This window comes from Solanum dulcamara, chromosome 9, assembly GCF_947179165.1.
Source record: "Solanum dulcamara chromosome 9, daSolDulc1.2, whole genome shotgun sequence".
Classification (NCBI taxonomy): domain Eukaryota; kingdom Viridiplantae; phylum Streptophyta; class Magnoliopsida; order Solanales; family Solanaceae; genus Solanum; species Solanum dulcamara.
In genome coordinates, this window is record NC_077245.1 from 1,761,614 (window position 1) to 1,785,360 (window position 23,747).

At 31.9% G+C, this 23,747-nt stretch overlaps 3 protein-coding genes and 1 pseudogene across 3 annotated transcripts; 1 reads left to right on the forward strand and 3 right to left on the reverse strand.

The window, feature by feature from the left end:
* Window positions 1-1,049: 1,049 nt before the first annotated feature.
* LOC129903846 (aldehyde oxidase GLOX-like) lies at window positions 1,050-2,711 on the reverse strand. The gene has a single exon (XM_055979360.1). The coding sequence runs from the start codon at window positions 2,709-2,711 to the stop codon at window positions 1,050-1,052; it is 1,662 nt and encodes a 553-aa protein (XP_055835335.1).
* A 6,044-nt stretch (window positions 2,712-8,755) lies between these two features.
* Window positions 8,756-10,509, reverse strand: LOC129904049 (aldehyde oxidase GLOX1-like). The gene has a single exon (XM_055979576.1). It carries the CDS (start codon window positions 10,507-10,509, stop codon window positions 8,854-8,856), a length of 1,656 nt encoding a protein of 551 aa, XP_055835551.1. The 3' UTR covers window positions 8,756-8,853.
* Window positions 10,510-13,913: 3,404 nt separating this feature from the next.
* On the reverse strand, window positions 13,914-15,572 carry LOC129904675 (aldehyde oxidase GLOX1-like). The gene has a single exon (XM_055980254.1). The coding sequence runs from the start codon at window positions 15,570-15,572 to the stop codon at window positions 13,914-13,916; it is 1,659 nt and encodes a 552-aa protein (XP_055836229.1).
* A 5,676-nt stretch (window positions 15,573-21,248) lies between these two features.
* LOC129902102 (aldehyde oxidase GLOX1-like) lies at window positions 21,249-22,914 on the forward strand (annotated as a pseudogene).
* The last annotated feature ends 833 nt before the right edge of the window (window positions 22,915-23,747 follow it).

Consider the following 23,747-nt stretch of genomic DNA (forward strand, 5'->3'; position numbering starts at 1 on the left):
CAGGTAAAATATTGAATTAGTTTTTCTCCACAAATCTTCAACTTTTACAAACTCCTTTTTTCCAAGTGAAGTTAATGTTTTAATACAATTCCAACTTCAACTTTAAACATCTTTTAACGATATCAAGTCAAATATTCTCCAAAACCTATAGAATATATAACGCATTTACTATTAGTTGATCAAGAGAGACCATTTCACATGACAACATAAATAAATCAATTAACAGAAACAACAACGTTGAGTTGTAGAATGCAAATTTTGCTTAGTATAATGCTATAAAATGAGTCCTTGGAAAATGATATAAGTTTCCTCCTAGATCAAAAATTCGTTTTTGAATCATTCTTTGTTCAATATTATTTAGTATGACGCAATGTGGATGAAGGCATTGCTTAATTGTTCAATGGAATGTTCAGTTTTACTTTTTATTTTCGATAGAATTATTGACGTACATTTGTCAAAAGTATATAAGAATTCGTCTTATATAGGACATATGTCACCTTCTTTGAAACCCATAATAAGAATTAGTCAATAGGAAGAAAAAAAAAAGGGTGTTACGTGCATCCATCAATTTTAGAGCGTTGAAGAAGATATTCAATGGAGACAACTACTTTTCTATTAAATTATTACATGCCACCATATAGATTGTGACAAACATCATTAATCCTAATTAATTAATTAGTCAAGAGTTTTGACATATTTTAAAAGGTAATTTATTAATGAGGGGGATCAACACAAGCCTTTCGATATTATTGCAATAGGACTGCAATATTTATTCCAATAATCAATACAAAAGAATTGAATTTATTATCATGCTTACAACAACCTCCCAAGAAAAGAATGTTTCCATCACACCTAATAATAATATTTCTTTTTATCGTTTTATGAATTAAGCTCCTGCTATTTGCAGGATCAAGGGAACAACCGAGCCATATCGAATTTCATATAACACAATTTTACCTTCTATTTTTGTAAAAAATTATTTCGACAACTTGAATTGTAGGATAATTGATAATAACAACTATTGTCACGCCAATCGTAATCCAACCTTGTTACTGAATCCTGATCCAAATTCCTTCACTTGGTATATCTTGATGAACCATAAATAACATATAGTAACCTGTTGGTGCTAAATTACTCGAATTTGGGAAGATCGAATTGATTTTATAAGTTGATGTTCCAACTTGTGTTACGTTACCACTTGAAAGCACAAGCATTCTTTGATTCATAGTAAATGAATGTGTGTTAAATCCTGGTGCAACCATAGTCACCTTGACCAAATTCATATTTATCGACCCGGCTATTGTAAATCGAATATTTAGCCGTCCCCCATATTTGACATTATGTCGGAAAGCGGGTGAAATAATTCGTGGGCGTAAATCCACGGATTCTAAATCCAAATACGACGGTGAAAATGCCTCCAAGCTTAATTCTGTTGGGTAAAGAACTCCTGTGAAGTTGTAAAGCCCGTGTGGATTACTACCACCAACCAAAACTCGACCATCTCGAAGTAAAATTGTTGTTGAATGGTACATTCTTGGTATAGTACTAGGGTTTTGCACCTCAAATCTTGAATTAACTTGATTATCGGGACGATAAATCACCGGACTCAAAATGGGGCTCCTACCAAGTTCCCATCCAGCCGTACCTGCTGCCGCTCCGTTAATGATCACCACATTTCCATTGGGCAGAATTACCATATCACCCATTATCCGAGCTAGTGGCATAGTCTCCATGATCCATTGTGGATTCGGGTCGGTAATTATAATCCGACCGCAAGTATTTAATGCACTCAAAAAGTTACCTCTTTGTGCCTCAAGGAATGAGCCATTTTTCGTTCCACCGCATACCAAAACCTCAGCTTGAATTTTTTGTGCCTCCAAGTTCTTTAAAGGAAGAAGAACCGCAGAACCTGTACTTGGATAATTTCTCGGATCACCACCAGGTATTTGTGGATACATTTTTACTATCGTATTTGATGTGTAATTGAATAATATAGCTCGATTATTCGCGAAAATGAATAGATTTCCATCCACATTAAGAAAAACAAACGGATAAAGATTGTTTTCCTCTCTACGATCATTAGTTTGTTGAAGAAATGGAAGACCGAATATATTATTGGTCAAATCAGTCTTAGGATAAAATTCGTAGTTAAAAGCTTCACGACCACCAATGATGATTTGTCTTCCATCTGGCAACACATGATTGGTGGCGTACCATCGACTTTGTATCAAGGCACCTCCTATTTCTTTCCAATCACACGTGTTTTTATTTCCATTACACGGTTTAAAAACTCTTACGACGTTTTCACCATCGTTGAATCCACCCGTCTGAACCAAAGAACCATCAGAGATGGCGGAGCCGGAGGAGCACCACACGTTGGTCTGGACCATGAGGGGACGTACCCTGTTGGTGGACACATCGTACTCAACGGAGTGGGCGGTGCAATCGACTTTCAAAGTGAGGTCATTAGGATTGTTACGACATTTGCCATTAGGCAAGGAGATGTTAGACTCACCAAAATCAGTACGATCGTACATGACGACTCTATCGTTGTTGAGGAGTTGCATGTGCATGGAGGAAATACCGATGTTGGACATCAGTAAGTCCCACCTGCCACCGGCGGCGTTAGCCGAGTTCCGGTGACGTGGCAGTAGCAGAAGCAGCTGAGTTATTAGAATCAAGAAAGGAAAAACTTTTATTCTAGTCGTCATTGCCTGTCTCTAAGCTATATAATTAGGTCGAGATGTCCTTTATATACTATCAAGTTGGAGAAGATGCAATTAATTAAATAAAGTATTATTGTTTGTTAACTAGGGAGAGAAAGAATATTAATTGGTTAGAGATATTGTAATATTTGTAATAATATATTTTGTGTGAAACAAATCTTTGGTATCAAGTAATGTGGAGCACGCATTGCCCTTACATTAATCTTACCGGACAGGCGACATTTATGTTGACAAGGGAAAGGGAGAAAACGGGTCAATTGAACCGTTTCACGGGAAATTATATTTGCGTAATTAAGGTAAATATATATATATATATTTTTTTTAATTATTGTTATTATATATGAATCAATCACCTTTAATTTTGACCATTTTAATCCTTTCATTTATTAACTTAGTCCATTTTAGCTCGCTTAAATTTAGCTCAATCCATCCATTTGATAAGTCCCATAGCAATTCTTCTTCAGATACATGTTTCCCAATTTTCTTAGGGAAAAATTATGGAACAGGACAAAAATCTCAACATATTTATAGAAAACAGCTATAGTTTAAAAAAAAAAATACAAAAATACAGTGTGCATTCATCTTCTTTGTCAAATATATTATGTAGCAAATGTATCCAATCAAAGAAAGGATGAATACAATTATATTCGTTGTATTTCGAATACAATTGATACAGAACATAAACAATTATGCATTAAATAAATACAAAATATAATCCTCTTTCCTCCCTTTCTCGATCTCGATTGCCTCTCTCCTTCCTCTCTCGATCTCGCTTGCCTCTTTCCTCCTAATATGTATTCATTTTGATACAAATCAATTTATTTTTTTTTATTTTTTTTTTGAAATTTGTGAAAAAATATTAAAAAAATAAATGTGTAGCAAATTAAACTGTAGCCGCGGACTGTAATTAGTGAAACTGTTGTTAATGAGTCATATTTAAGATCTAATGTTTGCTTTTCTTATAGTATAACTTACATAAATCTCATAGTGTTAAGAGTCAAATACATTATATCCCTATTCTTTTTCAAATTACAAAAATCCCTTTTTTTTTGAGAAACTAGGATACATAAGTCATCTTCCCTGATACATAGTGATGCATTTAATGTTGTTGCGGTAAAAAAGGAAAACTAATGGAAGATCGGTTAATTGAATATTTTGTTATGTTTTAAAAGAAAAAAAGTAAATAAAGAAAGCATAAATTATGGAAAAACTTTATTGGCAATGAGATTCAATCCCTGGCAACATGCTAGTACAATTCAAAATTCAAAATTTTTCTTCCCATTCTTCCAAAAAAAAAATTAATTTTTGAATCAAAATTGTCGACAAATTGTACTGATACAACATGAACATGTCGATCTTGTTGAGACATTCCGAAATTTGAAAAAGTGAGGAGAGGTATGAACGATACGAAAGTGATGGAATTGTTGTTGGTCGAAATACGGGAGTTGGTGGTGGCTCCGATAAGGGCTTTGAGTCAAGATCTATCGATGGCCCCATTGTTGAAAGTAAAAAAAAGTTACGGGAGTTAGTACAGAGCAAAGAAAAATGTGTAGAAGGATTTCGTCATCACGTTTTTTTGCTTTCAATAAATCAAATTGTTATTTTTTTTTGATTTTTTGTTGTTCATCTTTTGTGATACATATAGGTTCAGATTTTTAATGTATCTAGTTGTTTTTCTTTCTTAAATTAATGTATCATGCCTTCGTTTCAATGTTATGATACATTACATTTGAATAAATTAAGTTATGTATCAAATAAATAACTATGAACATGATACGTACTAATTTGTGTTTTAATAAATTAAGTTATGTATCAAAAATATCGAAATTTGTAATAGTTACGTATCAAATAAATAACTATGAACATAATACATACTAATTTGTGTTTTAATAAATTAAGTTATGTATCAAAACTAATATTTGAACACAATATATTGTGCATGATAAAAATGTAATGTATCATAATGTTGAAAGGAAGGCATTATACATTAATTTAAGAAACAAAAATAATTAAATACATTAAAAATGTGAACCTATATGTATCGCGAAAAGATGAACAACAAAAATCGACCTTCATTCATATGTACCAATAATTTTTTTAGATGAAAAAACTAAAAAAAAAAAAATGAAGTGATGGAAAGATATCTAGCTCTTGAATAAGTTGAAATCATTAATTTGAAAGAGAAAATATTTGAAATTCAAAAATAATTTAATGGATGTAACAGTGGAGAGATTTATGGGATATGGTATTTTGAAATGATGTATCCGGAAAAAAAAATGATGGAAGCAAAAGAAGAGATTTTTGATATATTTAAAACGGTAGAAAAAATTTAAAAATATAATAAAAAGGAGCGTGTAGTTAAGTAATTTTTCCAACTTATAACTAGTTGTCAATTCTAACGATGGAATGCAATAGCCCAGTCCATCCCTTAGGTGTGCAAGATGTTGGCCCAATCTAACCTGCCCAGTCCATTCCTTAATTTCTTGGTGCATGTTTGAATCATGGTTGCTAATTTTCAACATGATGGGTCAATTAAGCATGCAAGAAAATCGTAATTTCTCTAATTCAATTTATTTGTCATATTTTATCTTGCCACAAAGTTTACAAAAGTAAAAAATAGTTTGTGGTCTTAAACTATAATGGATAAATGTACAAAAATGTGATCTTAAACATGTCACGTGAAAAATTGAAATTAAAGAATTGCTAAAAAAGAAAAGAGACATTCTCTTTGAAACGGACTAAAAAAGAAAGCCGGACAAATAAATTGAAACGGAGGGAGTAGATACTTTAGTTAGATATATATTTCTAACGTACTTTTAACTTGTCCCAATTTAAACCTAAAATAAATTTTTTTAAAAATAATAGTAGCTAGAGAAGACGTAACTAGGATTATTAAGTATTCCATTGTCAAAGATCTCTTTTAGATTTGCTTTTTCTCGTACATTGTGATAATTAATCATTAGATTTAGTTCGTTATTTAGCTATAGACATCTTCTAATCATTTATTTAATTTCGCAAAACAATCGGAATACGATGACTAACACGGTTAATTAGGAGACATTGTATTAGTATAAAATAAATATATTAGTTGGACCGTAATTAAGTTGCAATCAAACTCAAATGTTTAGTAGTAACAAAGGTAAAATTGATAAATTGCATATGTTTGCAATTATCAGCCAAGTCGAATTATGTAGCTTACAATAAAAGAAGTTCTAACATTTTTTTATTCATAGTATTTGAATTTGCGGTAATTCGATGCTCACTTAAGTCAAATCTTTGTTTATTAATTATTTAATTTAAATGAGAAAAATGTTTTGTGGTAGCAAATGTCGCATGGATGGTAAAAATCTGTCTAAGATTAAATCTGTTGGAAATTCACTAAAATTGTAAAGCTCATTGAGATTAAAATCGCAACAAGAAATCGATTTTTTCAAGAGTAAAACTGTGACCGGATGACATATTTTAAGTATGGTATTCGAGTTTTATAATGGGTTACCAATAAACTCAAATAATTTTCATTTAACCGTGCCTGATGCGGCTATATATATGTTTTATATACATAATTTCAATATCTTGATTGTTGACAAGTTAAACTTCTGGATATTAGACATAAAGCAGGGCATAAACAAGGCATAAAGCAACCAAATTGTACACAACATGGCATAGCAATTAGCAAGCATAAGTAGTGTCAATATGTCCCCAACAGCATAAGCAATGTCAACGGGTGGAATAGTCATCTAAATTTGGGCCTAATATACAAGAAATAAGATAGGCCCAGTTGAGGAAACTCAGCTTCAAAATATGAGAACAATTGATGTTAATGGGCTCAAAGTAAGCCCAGATTTTGTGCATCTCAAAACTCTAAAATTTTGTTGTAATGACTATTATGTTTTAATTTTTAAAGAATATTTGAACTTCTCACTGGTTTGTCTGTCAAAATTATAGTATCTTGAATTTGTTTTATGATAGTTATATTGTTTAAATATAGATATTGCAAATATATATTAAGAAAATAATCAAAATGAATCATTATCACATCTATTAAGATAAAAAATGGTTATACGAAAAAAATCACGATCAAAGACTTTATTCGATCTATATAGAGGTCTGAAATTTAAAAAAATGTCTGAAATTTATATAATAATTCTTATATTTTTTAATTTTATTTTTACTCACATAACTTTTTAAAATACATTATAATGAATTATACTTTGATAAGCCAATTCTTGTAGTCTTTCTTAAGATATCAATAGGTACATATAAATTATTGTATGTCAATATAGCATTAACAGTGTTCAAATCTTAGATAAGTTTTTATTCATTTTAGTTTTGAATTATTTTTTATTACATGAACTATTAAATTATTCTATAACTAGTTGAAATATTTTAAAATAGAATGAAGACTTCACTTAATTGAGCAAGTCAATTAGAATACTTTTCCTTACTTGTCTAATATCTCATTCTGCTTTTATTTCAAAATTAGGTTTAATCATTAATATCATGATTGTTATGTTTTAAAAGATATTCAAAGTCATGATAATGACTTACCATTTAATAATCTAATTAGTTTGAACTTAAAATATCTATAAAGATACTTAAGGGTTGTTTGGTACGAAGGATAACACCAAATGATCTTGGATTAAATTATGGTGTCACTTAATTTGTTGTTTGGTTGACAAGTCCCTGATAACTTATTTTGGGATTAATAATTAGTACCAGGATAAGTTATCCCTCCTCTTGGGTGGTAGAGTAATCCCGAAATAACTTATTCCGGGATCAAATAGGAAAAATGACAAAGATATTTCTTTAAACCCTTTTTATACATCACTTTTTACATTTATGTATATTCACTTTATTTTTAATACCATGTAACCATGTATAATTACAATCACAATCTTCACTACTCCTTATTTTTATGAAAATTCTTCATATTTTCTAAAAAAAAATTACACTATATAAATATAATTTTTATTTGTTAATTTATTTGACTAATTCTTATGAAAATTTATGCAATGCATATTATTTTGAATACAACAACCCAAACAGTCAATAAAAAATAATCCCATCATATATAATTCCATCATAACTTGTATTCAAACCAAAGGACCATTAAAGAATTAAAGTAAACCTTATAAAATCAAAGTTAGAAACATGAATGATTATTTAAGTTTGATGCATTGATCATGTAAGTAGCATCTATTAATTGCCTAAAAGATATGGTAAATAGACAAATATATTAATGGTTAAATTATATTTTGATAGTATGACTTAGTTTTATATCTTATTAGAGAATATATTATATTCCATCGTGATGTTTTCCCAACAATTAAATTTTATTTTTGCAAAAAAAAAAAAATGTGGCCGGAAAACGTGAAATAGGGGGAAGAAATAAGAAGGCGGGAATCAAAGATAGCAAATCAACTTAGCTACGGCTCCAACAATTAGACTTGTGAGTTTTAACTTAATTTTCTTTCTTATTAACTTGACAAAAGTCTAACAATTCATTAATTTATATGGAATGGCTTGTTTGATCGACTTCTAATTAATTTTTAATAAAATAAATACTTAAAGTACTAAATAAAAAGATTTCTCCATAACAACATACATTTCGGGCTAAGCCAATTAAAAGCTTTAATTATTGTATGGTTTCATACAGTCAGAACATGCATTAATTAGCTAAGCTAGCTATACCAAATCACCTGATTAATCGATCTCTAGGAATTAATTAAATGTACAATTAACCCTTGAAATATCACAATGGTTACTTAATGCTTTCACATATTATCATTAAAGGTGAAGCCAAGATTTAAAACTTATGAGTTTAAGATTCTATTCCTTTCTTGTTCAATTAGCACAAAATTACTGAATTTGTAATATATCAATTTTAAGCAACACACTAATTAATGTATTCATTTTTTTTGTGTGTATGTTCGTAGCTTGGGTATATAAGATAAAAGAACACTTCTATAAAAAACAATCCAATTAATTACAACTATTTTTTGAAAACCAAGAAACAAATTCTTCCTCTGCATTATTATAAAAATATAAAAACAGGTCTTCTCGTACACATACAATTAGTTGAAAGTAAAAGAAAATTCTGAAAATAATTTTGTAGCGTCAAATGTGGTTAGTTGACCCGGACCCAAATTCCCTGGCTTGGTATGTCCTGATGAACCACAAATAGAAGATAGTAACCGGTTGGTGCTAATTTACCCGAATTTGGAAATACACAACTCAATTCATACACAAATCGTCCGACTTGTCTTACAAGTCCTCTTGGAAGTACCAACATTCTTTGATTCATCGTATTCGAATGTGTATTAAAACCCGGTGCAATCATAGTCACTTTGATCAAATCTCGATTTAGTAATTCTGAAGCAGTAAATTGAATGTCAACACGTTGCCCATATGTGAATTTAAGATGTGAAGCAGGAAAAATGATTTGCGGTCGCAAATTAGCAAATTCCACATCCAAATAGGAGGGTGAAAATGCCTCTAAGCTTAACTCCGTTGGAAAAATTACTCCGGTGAAGTTGTAAAGCTCATTTGGATTGCTACCGCCAACAAGAACCCGACCATCTCGAAGTAGAACCGTTGTTGAGTGGTACATTCTAGGTATGGCATTTGGGTTCTGTACGTCGAATCTAGAATCAGATGGGTTATCGGGTCGGTAAATCACCGGACTCAAAATCGGGTTCCTTGCAATTCGCCATCCAGCAGTACCTGATGCAGCTCCATTGACGATCAAGACGTTGCCATTTGGTAAAATTACCATATCACCCATTGTTCGAGCCAGTGGCATGGTCTCCATGGTCCATTGTGGATTCGGGTCGGTAATTGTAATCCGCCCGCAAGTATTTAACGCACCCACATAGTCTCCTTTTGTTGCTCTCAAGTATGAGCCTTTTGGTGCTCCACCACACACCAAAACCTCAGCTTGAACCGTCTGTGAGCGCAAGTTCTTTAAGGGAAGAAGAACTGCAGAACCAGTACTTGGATAATTTCTCGGGTCACCACCGGGTATTTGTGGAAACATTTTCACTATCGTATTTGTCGTGTAATCGAGCAAGATAGCTCGATCGTTGGTGAAAATGAATAAATGTCCATCAACATTTAGAAAAACAAATGGGTATAAATTGTTTTCCTCTCTAGGAACATTAGTTTGTTGAAGGAAAGGTAGACTAAATATGTTGTTGGTTGAAGCAGTTTTGGGGTAAAACTCGTAGTTAAAAGCATCACGGCCTCCTATGATAATTTGTCTTCCATCAGGAAGAATATGATTGGTGGAATACCATCGACTTTGAATTAGGCGATCTCCCATTTCTTGCCAGTCACAAGTGTTGCAGGGGTTAAAAGTTCTCACCATAAATTTACCGTCATTGAAGCCACCAGTTTGGACCAAAGAACCATCCGATGTGGCAGAGCTAGAGGAGCACCACACATCGGTCTGGACCATGAGAGGTCGTACTGTATTGATGGACACGTCGTATTCTACAGAGTGGGCAGTACAATCAACTTTCAAGACAAGCTCCTTAGGATTGTTACGACATTTGCCATCAGGCAACGAGATGTTGGATGCACCAAAGTCAGTACGATCGTAAATGATGACTCTATCGTTGTTGAGGAGTTGCATGTGCATGGCGGAAATGCCAATGTTGGACATAAGTAGGTCCCACTTGCCACCTGCAGCATAAGCCAAGTTCAAGTAATGACATGATAGTAACAGAAGTAAAGGCAACTGCCAAAGAATAAAGTTGAAAACAAGATTTGTTTTAGTGTCCATTATAGGAAAAATGCAAAGGAAAGGAAGAGAGCTTTGAAGTGTACTATGATGTGTGGTGTTTGTGTTGTTGTGAGGAGAGGCTATGGGGATGTCCTTTATATACTATTAATATGTGCATTATTCTACTCATATATTTAAGCAAGTAATAACTAGTTTGTGGGGGTGGGGTGGGGAGGTTAAGAAGAATATTGGTAAGACAATTCTTAATGCAAAATTGACTTTTGGAAGAATATTTAACAATATTTAATTATTTATAAGTGGATTTGTCAAAAATCTCTATAATATTGTTCATAATAAGCCCGCACTTGATTATTTGTTTTCATTCTTAATATGAATTTGATTCTCGTGGAATGTATAAATATCATTAAACCGACAAGAAAATATGCCTTTTTGTTGTAAAAAAAAAAATGTTGCACGTATAGAGAATATTTTCTCCATTATTTTTTAAAAACATTGTATTCCCTATAGTTTTTCGATTTATTGCCAAATTCATGCAATTCATTTAATTTACCTTTCTTTCCGCTAATTGTTTTCAGTTTGCTCCCATCTTATGGTACATACATTATCGTATATCTTTAATTTGACAATCGGATCAGGAATAATCAGTGTTAATTAAGGAACCATCTTGGAAGATTAATTAATTAGCCCCAATTATTAATTAGCATTATCTGACCTCTTTTTATGCTTTTATTGAGCCAAGGGTCTCTCGGAAACATCTGTCCTACCTTGGTGGGAGTAAGGTCTACGTACACTCTACCCTCCCCAGACCCCATGTTGTGGATTTCACTGGGTTGGTGGTGGTGGTGGTTAGAACAAACATTTCCAATTATTGTTTTTTTTTTTAGCAATTAAGGTGATAAAGTTGTCAATAAAAGAATTTGAGGTTAAAATTAGAAAGAAAGAAAAATGGATGGTTTTGTCCTAATTACATGTTGAGTGTGAAGCAAGTTTATTCCCCTTCAAAAAATTTATGAATTTTAGATAGAAATTTCGAGAAAAAGTTGTCACGAATTGTATCGTTGGAAGATTCTTTTATTGAAAATTCAAGTATTTTTAGAAGTGCATATTGAAAGTAAAGTAATATGATTTTGATCCTTTTCTTCCTTGATTCCTCCTCCAAAAACTAAAATTATGGAACAAGCTTGATTTATCCTTAATTAAATGATTTATCCGTTCTCTTCAATTTCACTATTAGTATAAGTTAACATAACTAATTATAACTTTTTGATTTTAATTTTCTAGGTTACTCGTATTAACTTATAACTACACATTTACTGCATGTTCAGTATATACTATACTACTAAAATACCTTCTATAAATTATATCTTATTGGAGAAATTATTTTTACACCATCGACGATCCACACGTTTCTCCAACAATTATATATGCAATTCTTTTTTCAGTTTTGCCTTATTAAAGGTTTTCTATTGGAAAAGGAATTTCATGTTTGACTTCTTGACATATTTAATAAAATAAATAATTGAATTAATTAATAAAAAGATTTGATGATTTGTCCATATCCACATACATTTCATGCTAATTAATCCAATTATAAGCTTTAATCATTGTATGGTTTCATATTCCCAGGACATATCCATGCATTATCAGTTAAGTAAGTTATGTACCAAATCACCTGATTAATTAATAGAACTTTACTAATTAATTAATTAATTAAGTGCACAATTATCCCTTGAAATGTCATAATCATGAGGTCTTGCATGCATGCACGTTTTGTTTCTTGTCATATTTTTTTTCAATCCTTTTTTATTGTTTTCTTTTGTGGATATTTTGACATGCATGAACAGAGAACGAAAACTTACTGAATTATTTCAGATGTTATAATATTTTAGAGAGAGATAAAGAGAATTACTTTGGCAAATGTCAATTCTATTAGATACTACAATAATATATCCGGTGTAATCCGCAAGTAAGATCTTTGAAGATAGAATATACACTTCTTTATCCCTTTTTAGGAAGGTAGAGAGATTATTTCCGACAAACTCCAAATTAAAAAAAAACTAGTGAAGAAATTATTTTAGATATATCAGGGTTAATATTATTTTTCTTCCTTTAGTTATTAGTATATTCTGATTTTAGTCTTTGTAATATTTGACTAAGAGTCTGTTTGGTTTGATTTTTGTCTTATCTTTTTTTCATTTTAGTTTAAAATTAAGTGCTTTCAAGCACTTTTTAATTTACCCAAATACAAGAAAAAGATTTAAAAAATTATTTAAACTTTAAAATCCTTAAAATAAGTCAATTCAAACATTTTGCTCTAAGCTTATTTAATCTTTAATCAATTGGAATGCGCACTTTAATCTCTTTGCTTATGATTTTCACAAATTATCAAGAATTATACAATTTAATTATATCCATGTGTTATGTTTGTATATACAGTGGCCAGATGTTAAACTTGAGATGCCCTTGAACATCATTTACCCAGCTCTGGAAGGACATGAGTGGAGAATTGTCACCGGATTTAATCCAGTATTGTTATTTTATATTCAATTTGAGGATGATACAGTTTAAATATAGTCAAAACATAACATATTCCTTACATATAGAGATTTCTATATAAATTTTAACTAATTAAAAATTAAACGTGTTGAGTCATTTATCGAAAGAATCAATTTTATTTTTACCTATAACTAAGGGAGCAAAAGTGATATCATCCATTTTAAATAAAGAAATACATGCTTTATACTGAAATAACTTTGGCAAATGTCTATGAATCTTTTTTCTTCTTTCCGCATGTCATATCGAATCGTACCGAAAGATGAAAAATATCCATTTGTTGGCTTTTCTGAATATGCAACACAACTTTTTAGTTGATTGAATTCAGTTTTCTTTCGTCACGATCCAAATTCGTCTCACGTGTATCGTCCATTTTGGGCTTAGGCCAACACAAATTTATCATACCGGCTATGCCACATATTCAAAAATGTGTATATTATGTGAACTTGAGATATGCCTAATAAATCTTTTCATGTTTCTCTCTCATTCTTCGTTGTGAAATTCGCCTATGGTATTACTGTCCATAATCTTCCTAAAAATATGTCAGTTCTGTTTGGCCCCCTCTTATCAGACCCGTCCTCCATTAAGGGAGTCACATCTTTTCCCTCTAAACAGAAGCTAACGTTAAAAATAAAGACCCAATTGAATATAATTAATTAAGAAACAATTGAAAGCTGGCCAATTTTTGATAGATATATAAATATATATCTTCAATACAAAAGAATCCAAATGTTTGCTTACAACAACTTTTCCAAAACCAAGAAACAGAGACTTCTGTATGATTTTATTATACTCTCAAACTTATAAAGATCAAATTAAAACAGATCTTTACATACACTTTGTAAGAAGAAAAAGAAAATCTTGAAAAAAATTGAAATAAATGTAACTAATTAAAAGATCCTGACCCAAATTCCCTCACTTGGTATGTCTTGATGAACCACGAATAGAAGATAGTAACCTGGTGGTGCTAATTTACCTGAATTTGGAAATAAACAACTCACTTGATACACAAATTTCCCAACCTGTTTTACAACTCCATTTGAAAGTACCAATATTCTTTGATTCATAGTATTTGAATGTGTGTTAAATCCTGGTGCAATCATCGTCACTTTGATCGAATTTCTGTTTAGTAACCCCGAAATAGAAAATTGAATGTTAACACGTTGTCCATACTTGAATTTATGTCGAGAAACAGGAGAAATGATTTGTGGTCGCAAATTAGTAGATCCTGAATCCAAATAGGACGGTGAAAATGCCTCCAAGCTTAACTCCGTTGGAAAAAGAACTCCAGTGAAGTTGTAAAGCTCATTTGGGTTACTACCACCAACAAGAACCCGACCATCTCGGAGTAAAACCGCGGTTGAGTGGTACATTCTAGGTATGGCATTCGGGTTCTGTACCTCGAATCTAGAACCAGGTAGGTTATCGGGTCGGTAAATCACCGGACTCAAAATCGGACTCCTAGCAATTCCCCATCCAGCAGTGCCCATCGCGGCTCCATTGACGATCAAGACATTTCCATTTGGTAAAATTACCATGTCACCCATTGTTCGAGGTAGTGGCATGGTCTCCATGGTCCATTGTGGATTCGACTCAGTAATTGTAATCCGACCACAAGTATTTAACGCCCCCACAAATTCACCTCTTGTTGCTTTGAGGTAAGAACCTCTTGGTGCTCCACCACACACCAAAATCTCAGCTTGAATCGTTTGTGCCTCCAAGTTCTTTAAAGGAAGAAGAACAGCAGAACCCGTACTTGGATAATTTCTCGGATCACCACCGGGTATTTGCGGATAGGTTTTTACTATCGTATTTGTCGTGGAATCGAATAATATAGCTCGATTGTTCGCGAAAATAAATAGATTTCCATCTACGTTAAGAAAAACAAATGGGTAAAGATTGTTTTCCTCTCTAGGATCATTAGTCTGTTGAAGAAACGGAAGACTAAATATATTATTGGTCGAAGGAGTCTTAGGATGAAACTCATAGTTAAAAGCGTCACGGCCTCCTATTATAATTTGTCTTCCGTCCGGAAGAATATGATTAGTGGAATACCATCGACTTTGAATCAAGCCATTTCCCATTTCTTGCCAGTCACAACTGCTCCTTTTCCCGGTAATGCACGGTTTGTAAACTCTTATTACAAGTTTACCATCGTTAAATCCACCAGTCTGAACCAACGAACCGTCTGACGTGGCAGAGCCAGAGGAGCACCACACATTGGTCTGGATCATGAGGGGACGTACAAAATTGGTGGACACGTCATATTCTATAGAATGGGCAGTGCAATCGACTTTCAAAGCGAGGTCATTATTGTTGTTGCGACATTTATCATTAGGCAAGGAGATGTTGGACGCACCAAAGTCAGTACGATCATACATGACAACTCTATCGTCATTGAGGAGTTGCATGTGCATGGCGGAAATGCCAATACTGGACATGAGTAGGTCCCACTTGCCACCGGCGGCGTAAGCCAAGTTCCGGTTACATGGTAGTAGTAGAAGCAGAGGCAGAATGAAACAAATAATAACTGTTTTTCTAATCTCCATGATCTATGAATATATTTTTTCTTCTTTATTTGGTTGTGTAGAGGCTTTCTATTACATATGAATGCATATGGCTAATCAAAATAGGGATGTGTTATTTATATACTAGTATATTAGGGTGATGTTCATGTCTCAATGGGTATTGTTAGCTACGTACATATTATAATTTTTACATAAAGCAAGTATTAATTAATTAATGGTTTGCATAATTAATAATTGTTGCATGCCGGTGCTATAGTTTGTTGATTGGGGGAAGAAAGGAATAATATTGGTAAGATATTTTTCTAATGCTAAATAGACGTTGGGAAAATAGTTAATTAAATTTCGATTAACTACATTACGGGCTTTGACTCTTTTAAGTAGTTAACATCATATAACTTTCTATGGTAAATGTTGAGTTGATAAGAATCATAGAAGAAATGTAAAAAAGTGCATTTTTTCTTCTTTTTTTTGGTACACTGGAAAAACTAAAAATAATTATAGTTTTTCAAAAGTAACATTGCTCAACTCTGTGAGGAGAAAAAACTTCATATCTTAATTGCACTTTCTCATATTATTAAATCTTTATTATGCTTATGCTTAAGTACGTCTTCATCCATAACGAGCTTCGACAATACAATAATGTTCATAACTAAATGCATTTTTTTTACCGTAATTAAAGTTACAACAATATAATAGAATAAAAAGAACATGTGAAATATAATAAAGCATGCAAGAAAAAAGTGCATGTGCTTAAAAGATAAATTTCGTGCGTGTTAACTTTTACAGGTCAATTGATGCAAGGAATATGTGCCAAGGTTGTATACTTTACTTTTAACCTGGTCGAATATTATTTTGCCCAAATAATAATAATAATAGAAAAGTAAGCACTTAACAGAGAATATTTTCTCTAATGAGATCAATTTTACATTAAAAAAAATATGCTGATTGGCTAGCTGCACGTAATAGAGAATATTTTCTCAATTATTTAAAAAACATTGTATTCCGTATAGCTTTTTAATATATTGGTTCATATATCAAGTAAGTTCATTTATCATACATAATTTATTTGTCTATATATTCTCAAGCATGAAATTCCATTTTACCGTTGTCTCCGCTAAATGTTTTCAGTTTGTTCCTCGTACTAAATAATGTATAAGATAAGTAGTTATCGTATTTTCGATCAATTTTTAACAACCAGATAACAAATAAGGATGGAACATTAATAAACAAAACTTTCCAATTATTGGGTTGGCTTAAATATGCAAGTTGACAGAGTTGTTAATATACAAGCATTTGAATACAGGTGAATAGTCAGTTTGGTCAAGCTTTCGGAGTGTCAAAAGTATTTATTTTTCTGAAAAGATATTTAAATAAGTTTATCTAGAGAGTATCAAAAGTTGTTTTTAGAAGTTTTAAAAAATCGTTTTTCTCCAAAACATTTTTTTGAAAAACACTTTTGCGAAAAATACACTTAGAAACACTTTAAAAAAGCTTTGACCATACATTATTTGATGCTCAAAAGTATTTTTTAAAATTTATTGATCAAACATAAATTGTTTCTCATTAAATCTTATTTTTTTAAAGCACTTTTTAAAATAAGTTGATTTTAGTAGCTTGGCGAGAAAATTAGACGGAAAAAATGGTTTTGGTTTATTTGTTAAGAGTGTAGCAAGTTTAATCCCCTTTCAAAATTTATGAAAATGTTGTATATCTAATAAAAGAATTATTCTATTGAAAGTAGCTTTCTTGTCCCTCCTCAAAAATCCTGGAACAGTTTGTTTGAAATAAATAAATTATTAGATGGTTTACTCTATGCTTTCAGCTATAACAATGTCTATTCTCTAGTAAGAAAACTTCCAAAGATATCAAAAAAAAATAGTTTATATATATAATTCACGTTTACTTTGTAAACATCTTCTTGATTTTTTTTATTTTTTTTATGAAAAGAATTAGAAATATATATTCACTTATGAGCAGGGATGGAGCTAGTAGCCCTCATGCATGTAGGCTTGGTTGAATTCAGTAGATTTTATTCAAACTGTGAATTTGTGTTAATAAATCATTAAATTTAGAATTCAATTATTATCACTTAATCATCATTGTAAAATTTAGAACTCATAAAATTGAAATCTTAGCTTCATCTTTGTCTATGAGTTTCCACATCGCGATAGGGGTCTAAAACATTTAATTACCTCTTTATATGGTATTGATTGTGTAATTAATTCCCGTCTTATATGTGATGTAGTCTTTTTGGATTGAGTTAGAATCAAGATCCATTTTTTAATCACGGTATCAAAGTTAATCACGATATCAAAGTTAGATCTAGAATCATTCCAATTCATGATTTGCCCGAGGTTTTGGACTTTCACCTTATATTATACATGCTCCAAGTGTCTAATTCTGAGCGTGCGGGTATTGAATTCACAATAATGTGAATCATTTACCTCCGTATATATATGGTATCGATGAATTCTTACCTCATTAGCTAATTCTGGGGTGAATTAGACCCAAATCCATTTTCTCATCATTTACAAAATCAGATTATTTAAAAAAAATCGCAAATAAAATCATGATTAGTAACCAACTAAGAAAAATGGTAAACAACAACTTATAATTAATCGACAAATTAAAATGCTATGTATAAATTTTAAATCTCATTCGAAAAAATATATTCTACACAACACCATCCACCCACACGTTTCTCCATCAATCATTTAACTTTGCCTATTTTAACTTAATTTCTTCCTTATAATTGTTGCAAAAGTCAAACAAAGGCATAGTCAATTTGAAAGAGAATGTCATGTTTGACTTCCTGCCTTTTTTAATGAAATAAATCTTTAAATTACTAAATAAAAAGATTTGATATTTCTTCCATATATCCACATACATTTTTAAGGCTAAGCCAATTATTAGAAGAGTACTTAAAACATGCATGCACTAGTTAAGCTAGTTAATTATACCAAATCATCATAGCAGCTGATTGATCTTTAGGAATTAATTAAGTGCGGAATTATCCATAATGCTTCGTATATTATTATGATCATACTAATTATAATAATTAAACTGTTTTTGCATGCACGAACGTTTGTCATTTGGCAATTAATCCTTTTCACCGGTTCCTTATGTTATTCTTTAAATTAACAAAACAAAATTAGCGAATTAGTAAAATTTCAATTTTAAGCAACACAATGTAATGTGTGTAATTATATTGGTGTTTCGAATGTTCCCTCACGACTTTTGATAAATCATAAATAAATATAGATTCTGAATTTTAAGTTTAGAATTCTAGACTATATATATTGTTTACATATTGGGTTCTGGATCACAATCAAATTTTAAGCTAAAGCTAATAAATTCTGCCGAACTCTTAACTTCAGCGATAGATCTGCCCCGTGCATGATTATATTAATTAAGTAACCTTACATTCCCTAGCAAAAGATAAAATCTCAACTAGATAGCGATATAATATCGATGATCCAACTCTTTACCATAATAATTACTGTAAAATTATTTGTCATTTCTCTAAACTATGGAGTATTTTTTTGGATGAAAATCTAAAATTTAAAGTGTGTGCGTTCAAAATTTTAACTCATTTAAGTTATTGAATTCTAAATAAATAATTTATACATATTAAATATTTTTAAAAAATATATTAAAAAATTCAAATTAAAATAATTATTAGGTTTGATTGAACTCGTCTAAATTCTACCTTGTCCTTATCAAAGCTTACCAAGATGATGAAAATGCAAAAGCAAGAAAGAAGAAAGAGATAAAAAAGTGAGATACTTTTGTGGGGTGGGGCAGGCGGGTCTTTGCTGGTCGGACAAGCCTTTGTGGGGCGGGTTAAAAATGAAAAAAAAATGTTATACAGTTGGAGCAGGGCAAGGTGAATTGAAATTTTTGCTAATTAAGCCTCAACTGGCTCCGCATTTGCGCCACCCGGCCCATTATCATCCCTAGCTATTTGGTCCAAGGTGGAATGAGGAGTTGACTTGCTATACTTAATTTGTTTATTCTTCAAATTTTCTTCATAATATCCATTCTCATGGAGTATATTACTTAAAACATTATAATAATATTCGTACTAATTGTGATGAAATAATGCAGAAGTAATTGAACATATATACAATTAATTATGTAATTCTGCACTAAGAAGCCATGACTAACCACCATGATCAGCATATATTGATGAAAATACGATGTATCGTAATCGCATAATTATAAATAATGCTACATATTCCAAAGGAATGAATGCAAATTAAGAAGTTAAATTAACAATTAGTGTAATTTGATTTCTAAACAACGAACAAACAAGAGAGATCTTTGACAGATGGGGGAATTGAATTAATAATTAAATCTATGAACTTCTATAATAATTATTATTTCTTTATTTTTGGCCATATTAAAAGTACTTGAGATATACATTAATTCCCTCCATGCATCAGTTGACCTGTCGTGCCGGAATTTTTCACTCATTACGTCCGAATGGAATTCAGAAATTTAAAGTTTAGTTTCTATATAACGATCTTAATTAGTTAATATATAGAGTAATAATCAATGAATTTATATTTAAATATTTAAAAATATTTACTTAGTTAATATTTAATACAAAATTTGCAACAAAAACTACTGTTTCCGGCCCATAACCCACAAGAAACACCATCCGTGGCCCCCACACATAAGCAAACAATAGAAATAAATTTTTAAAAAGTAAAATAAATTGAGACGTAACTCAACTACAAAATTAGGCGTAGATCACAGTGTGAATTTTGTGGAGACCAATTACGTCATTTACAACCGAGATGTGCCTATTCTAAAAGAAATACAACATATGTGTAGCTTATAGAAACAAAAAACTTGTTTTCCAAAGAAATGGAATCAAACAATCCCTTTTATGACGACAATAATAATGATAACATAATCAGTGTAATCTCATAAAGTATTAATGTTTGAGGATGGTAGAGTGTACGCAAACCTTATTTCTATCTTAGAAGTAAAAAGGTTATGTCTGGTACACCATTGACTCAAAGAAAAACAATTCAAACCACACAGTTTGAAAAAAAAATAACGATAGTGAAATAACAAAATATTATAAAAAAACACGACAAAGTATGTTGAAAATGAATCGAAGGTAAAGAAATTACAAGAGTAATACTACCATTATTAGTATGAAAAAAGAAGCGATACAAGATTTTACTACCAATTAATCTTCTATTCTAATCTATATCCTTCGTATAATCTTCTATCTAAATTCTAAAGTCATATTGTCGATAAGTTGAACGGCATAATCTCTGGTCAATCATCTCTTCTACTACTTCAAAAGTACAAGGTGCAGTGTAATCAGACACTTCCACAAGTAGAGAAAACTAGCTAGAATAGCATGAGTTGACTTTCTATTTTGTTTCATCATTAGAGATGGTGTTGACTAAATCCTTCAAAAGATTCCTAAGCTCAATTTCAAATTAAAAAATGCCATCCCAATATTCTTTCTCTATTTTTCTTTCTCCCGACATAATTATTTTTGCAAACTAATTCTTTCATCCTGGTACCATCATATTATTATTTCAAATAATACACAAGATACATCCCAATAGTACTATATAAAGAACATCCCCATCTCACCTTTCATAACACAATTTTCCTCATCAAATTTCACGTCCTCTCTTCCCCCTTTTATCTAAAATTCATATATACCTCATGATGACTAAAACAACAAGTCTTGTTTTCAACATTATTCTTTGGCAGTTGCCTCTTCTTCTCCTACTATCATGTCATGACTTGAACTTGGCTTATGCTGCAGGTGGAAAATGGGACCTACTTATATCCAACATGGCATTTCAGCCATGCACATGCAACTCCTCAACACGACCGAGTTGTCACGTACGATCGTACTGACTTTGGAGGATCCAACATCTCTTTGCCTAATGGCAAATGTCGTAACAATCCTAAGGACCTCGCCTTGAAATTCGACTGCATTTCCCACTCTGTAGAGTACGACGTGTCCACTAATTCAATACGACCTCTCATGGTCCAGACGGACGTGCGGTGCTCCTCGGGCTCAGCCATCTCCGATGGTTCGTTGGTCCAAACTGGTGGCTTCAACGATGGCAGGAATATGGTGAGAACTTTCAAACCATGTAGCAATTGTGACTGGCAAGAAATGGGAGCTAGGCTAATTCAAAGTCGATGGCATTCCGCCAATCATATTTTTCCTAACGGAAGGCAAATTATAATAGGAGGCCGTGATGCTTTTAACTACGAGTTTTATCTCAAGACTGCTTCAACCAACAAAGTATTTAACTTACCATTTATCCAACAAACTAATGATCCTAGAGAGGAAAACAATCTTTACCCGTTTGTTCTTCTCAATGTGGGTGGAAATCTATTCATTTTTGCCAACAACCGAGCTATATTATTCGATTACACAACAAATACGATAGTGAAAACGTATCCACAAATACCTGATGGTGATCCGAGAAATTATCCAAGTACGAATTCTGCAGTTCTTCTTCCTTTAAAGAACTTGCAATCACAAAAAATTCAAGCCGAGGTTTTGATATGTGGTGGAGAACCAATAATAGGCTCATACCTCAAAGTGGCAAGAAGTAATAACTTTGTGGATGTGTTAAATACTTGTGGGCGGATTACAATTACCGATCCAAATCCACAATGAACCATTGAGATCATGCCACTACCTCGAACAATGGGTGACATGGTAATTCTACCAAACGGTAACATCTTGATCGTCAATGGAGCCGCAGCGGGCATTGTTGGATGGGGGATTGCTAGGAATCCAATTTTGAGTCTGGTGATTTATCGACCCGATAACCCATTTGGTTCTAGATTCGAGGTACAAAACCCGAATGCAATACCCAAAATGTATCACTTGACAACAATTTTACTTAGAGATGGACGAGTTCTTGTTGGTGGTAGTAATCCAAATGAGCTTTACAGTTTCACTGGAGTTCTTTTTCCAACGGATTTAAGCTTGGAGGTAGTCTCACCATCCTACCTGGATTCGAAATCTGCTAATTTGAGACCACAGATCATTTCTCCCGCTTCTCATAATAAAATCAAGTACGGACAACGTGTTAACATTCAATTTATTGTTCCCGAATTGCGCCTCAACACAGATTTGGTCAAGGTGACAGTGGTTGCACCTGGATTTAACACACATTCAAATACTATGCATCAAAGAATACTTGTGCTTTCAAGTGGAAAAGTTAGAAGGGTTGGGATGTTAACTCACCAAATCAATTTGATCTTTCCTAATTCGGGTAAATTAGCACCACCCGGTTACTATATGTTATTTGTGGCTCATCAAGACATACCAAGTGAAGGAATTTGGGTCAAGATCCAATAACCACATTGGTCATATTTGAGATGGAGAAATTCTTTTCTTGATTTTGAATAAAAAAAATTGTTGAAATAATGATAGTATATATTTGATTGTTTGTATTGAAGATATATTGCAATTATTCTCTGCAATATTAATAAAACACTTGCTACCCTGTTTAATTTCCTCGTTATCTTATACTAATAGTTTTATTTTTTGAAAGATATGTCAATGATCTACCAATTTAAAATTAAAAGGAAATGATAATTAATGTAGTAAGATCTGTACTGGTGGCATAGAAATTAATAAAAGGGGTAACATAATGTTAATTATATAGTGTGACCATGCTTCTTCGTCCTTCGACATCTTCTGACTTCTATAGAGCATTTTTTAAAATCGACAATCTTGAACTTTGACTAAATTATATTTAATTTATATTTTCTACGTCTTATATTAGTTATCCACCTTAAATTATTTGATAATGTAAACAATGTTGCGCACTATGAATTTCTTTACTTATAATGAGCGCATTGTTATGTAAGTTGATTAATTCTAGAGTGATATAATATTAAATTTTAATGGTCCCCGCAAAAGATCGATTGTATAAATTAAATTCTAGAGTGATTTTTTATATTGCTTTGAACTTCTTAGCCTTATCTGACCTCTTTTTATGCTTCTATTGAGCCGAGGGTCTCTCGAAAACAATCGTCCTACCTTGGCAGGAGTAAGGTCTGTTGGGGGGAGGAAGCACCACAACTAAAATTTGATATGATGAAAATAATGAAAATAAATTAGACACGAGAATTTTACGTGAAAACCCCTCTAACTGATAGAGGGGAAAAACCACGGGGTAGAAGGAT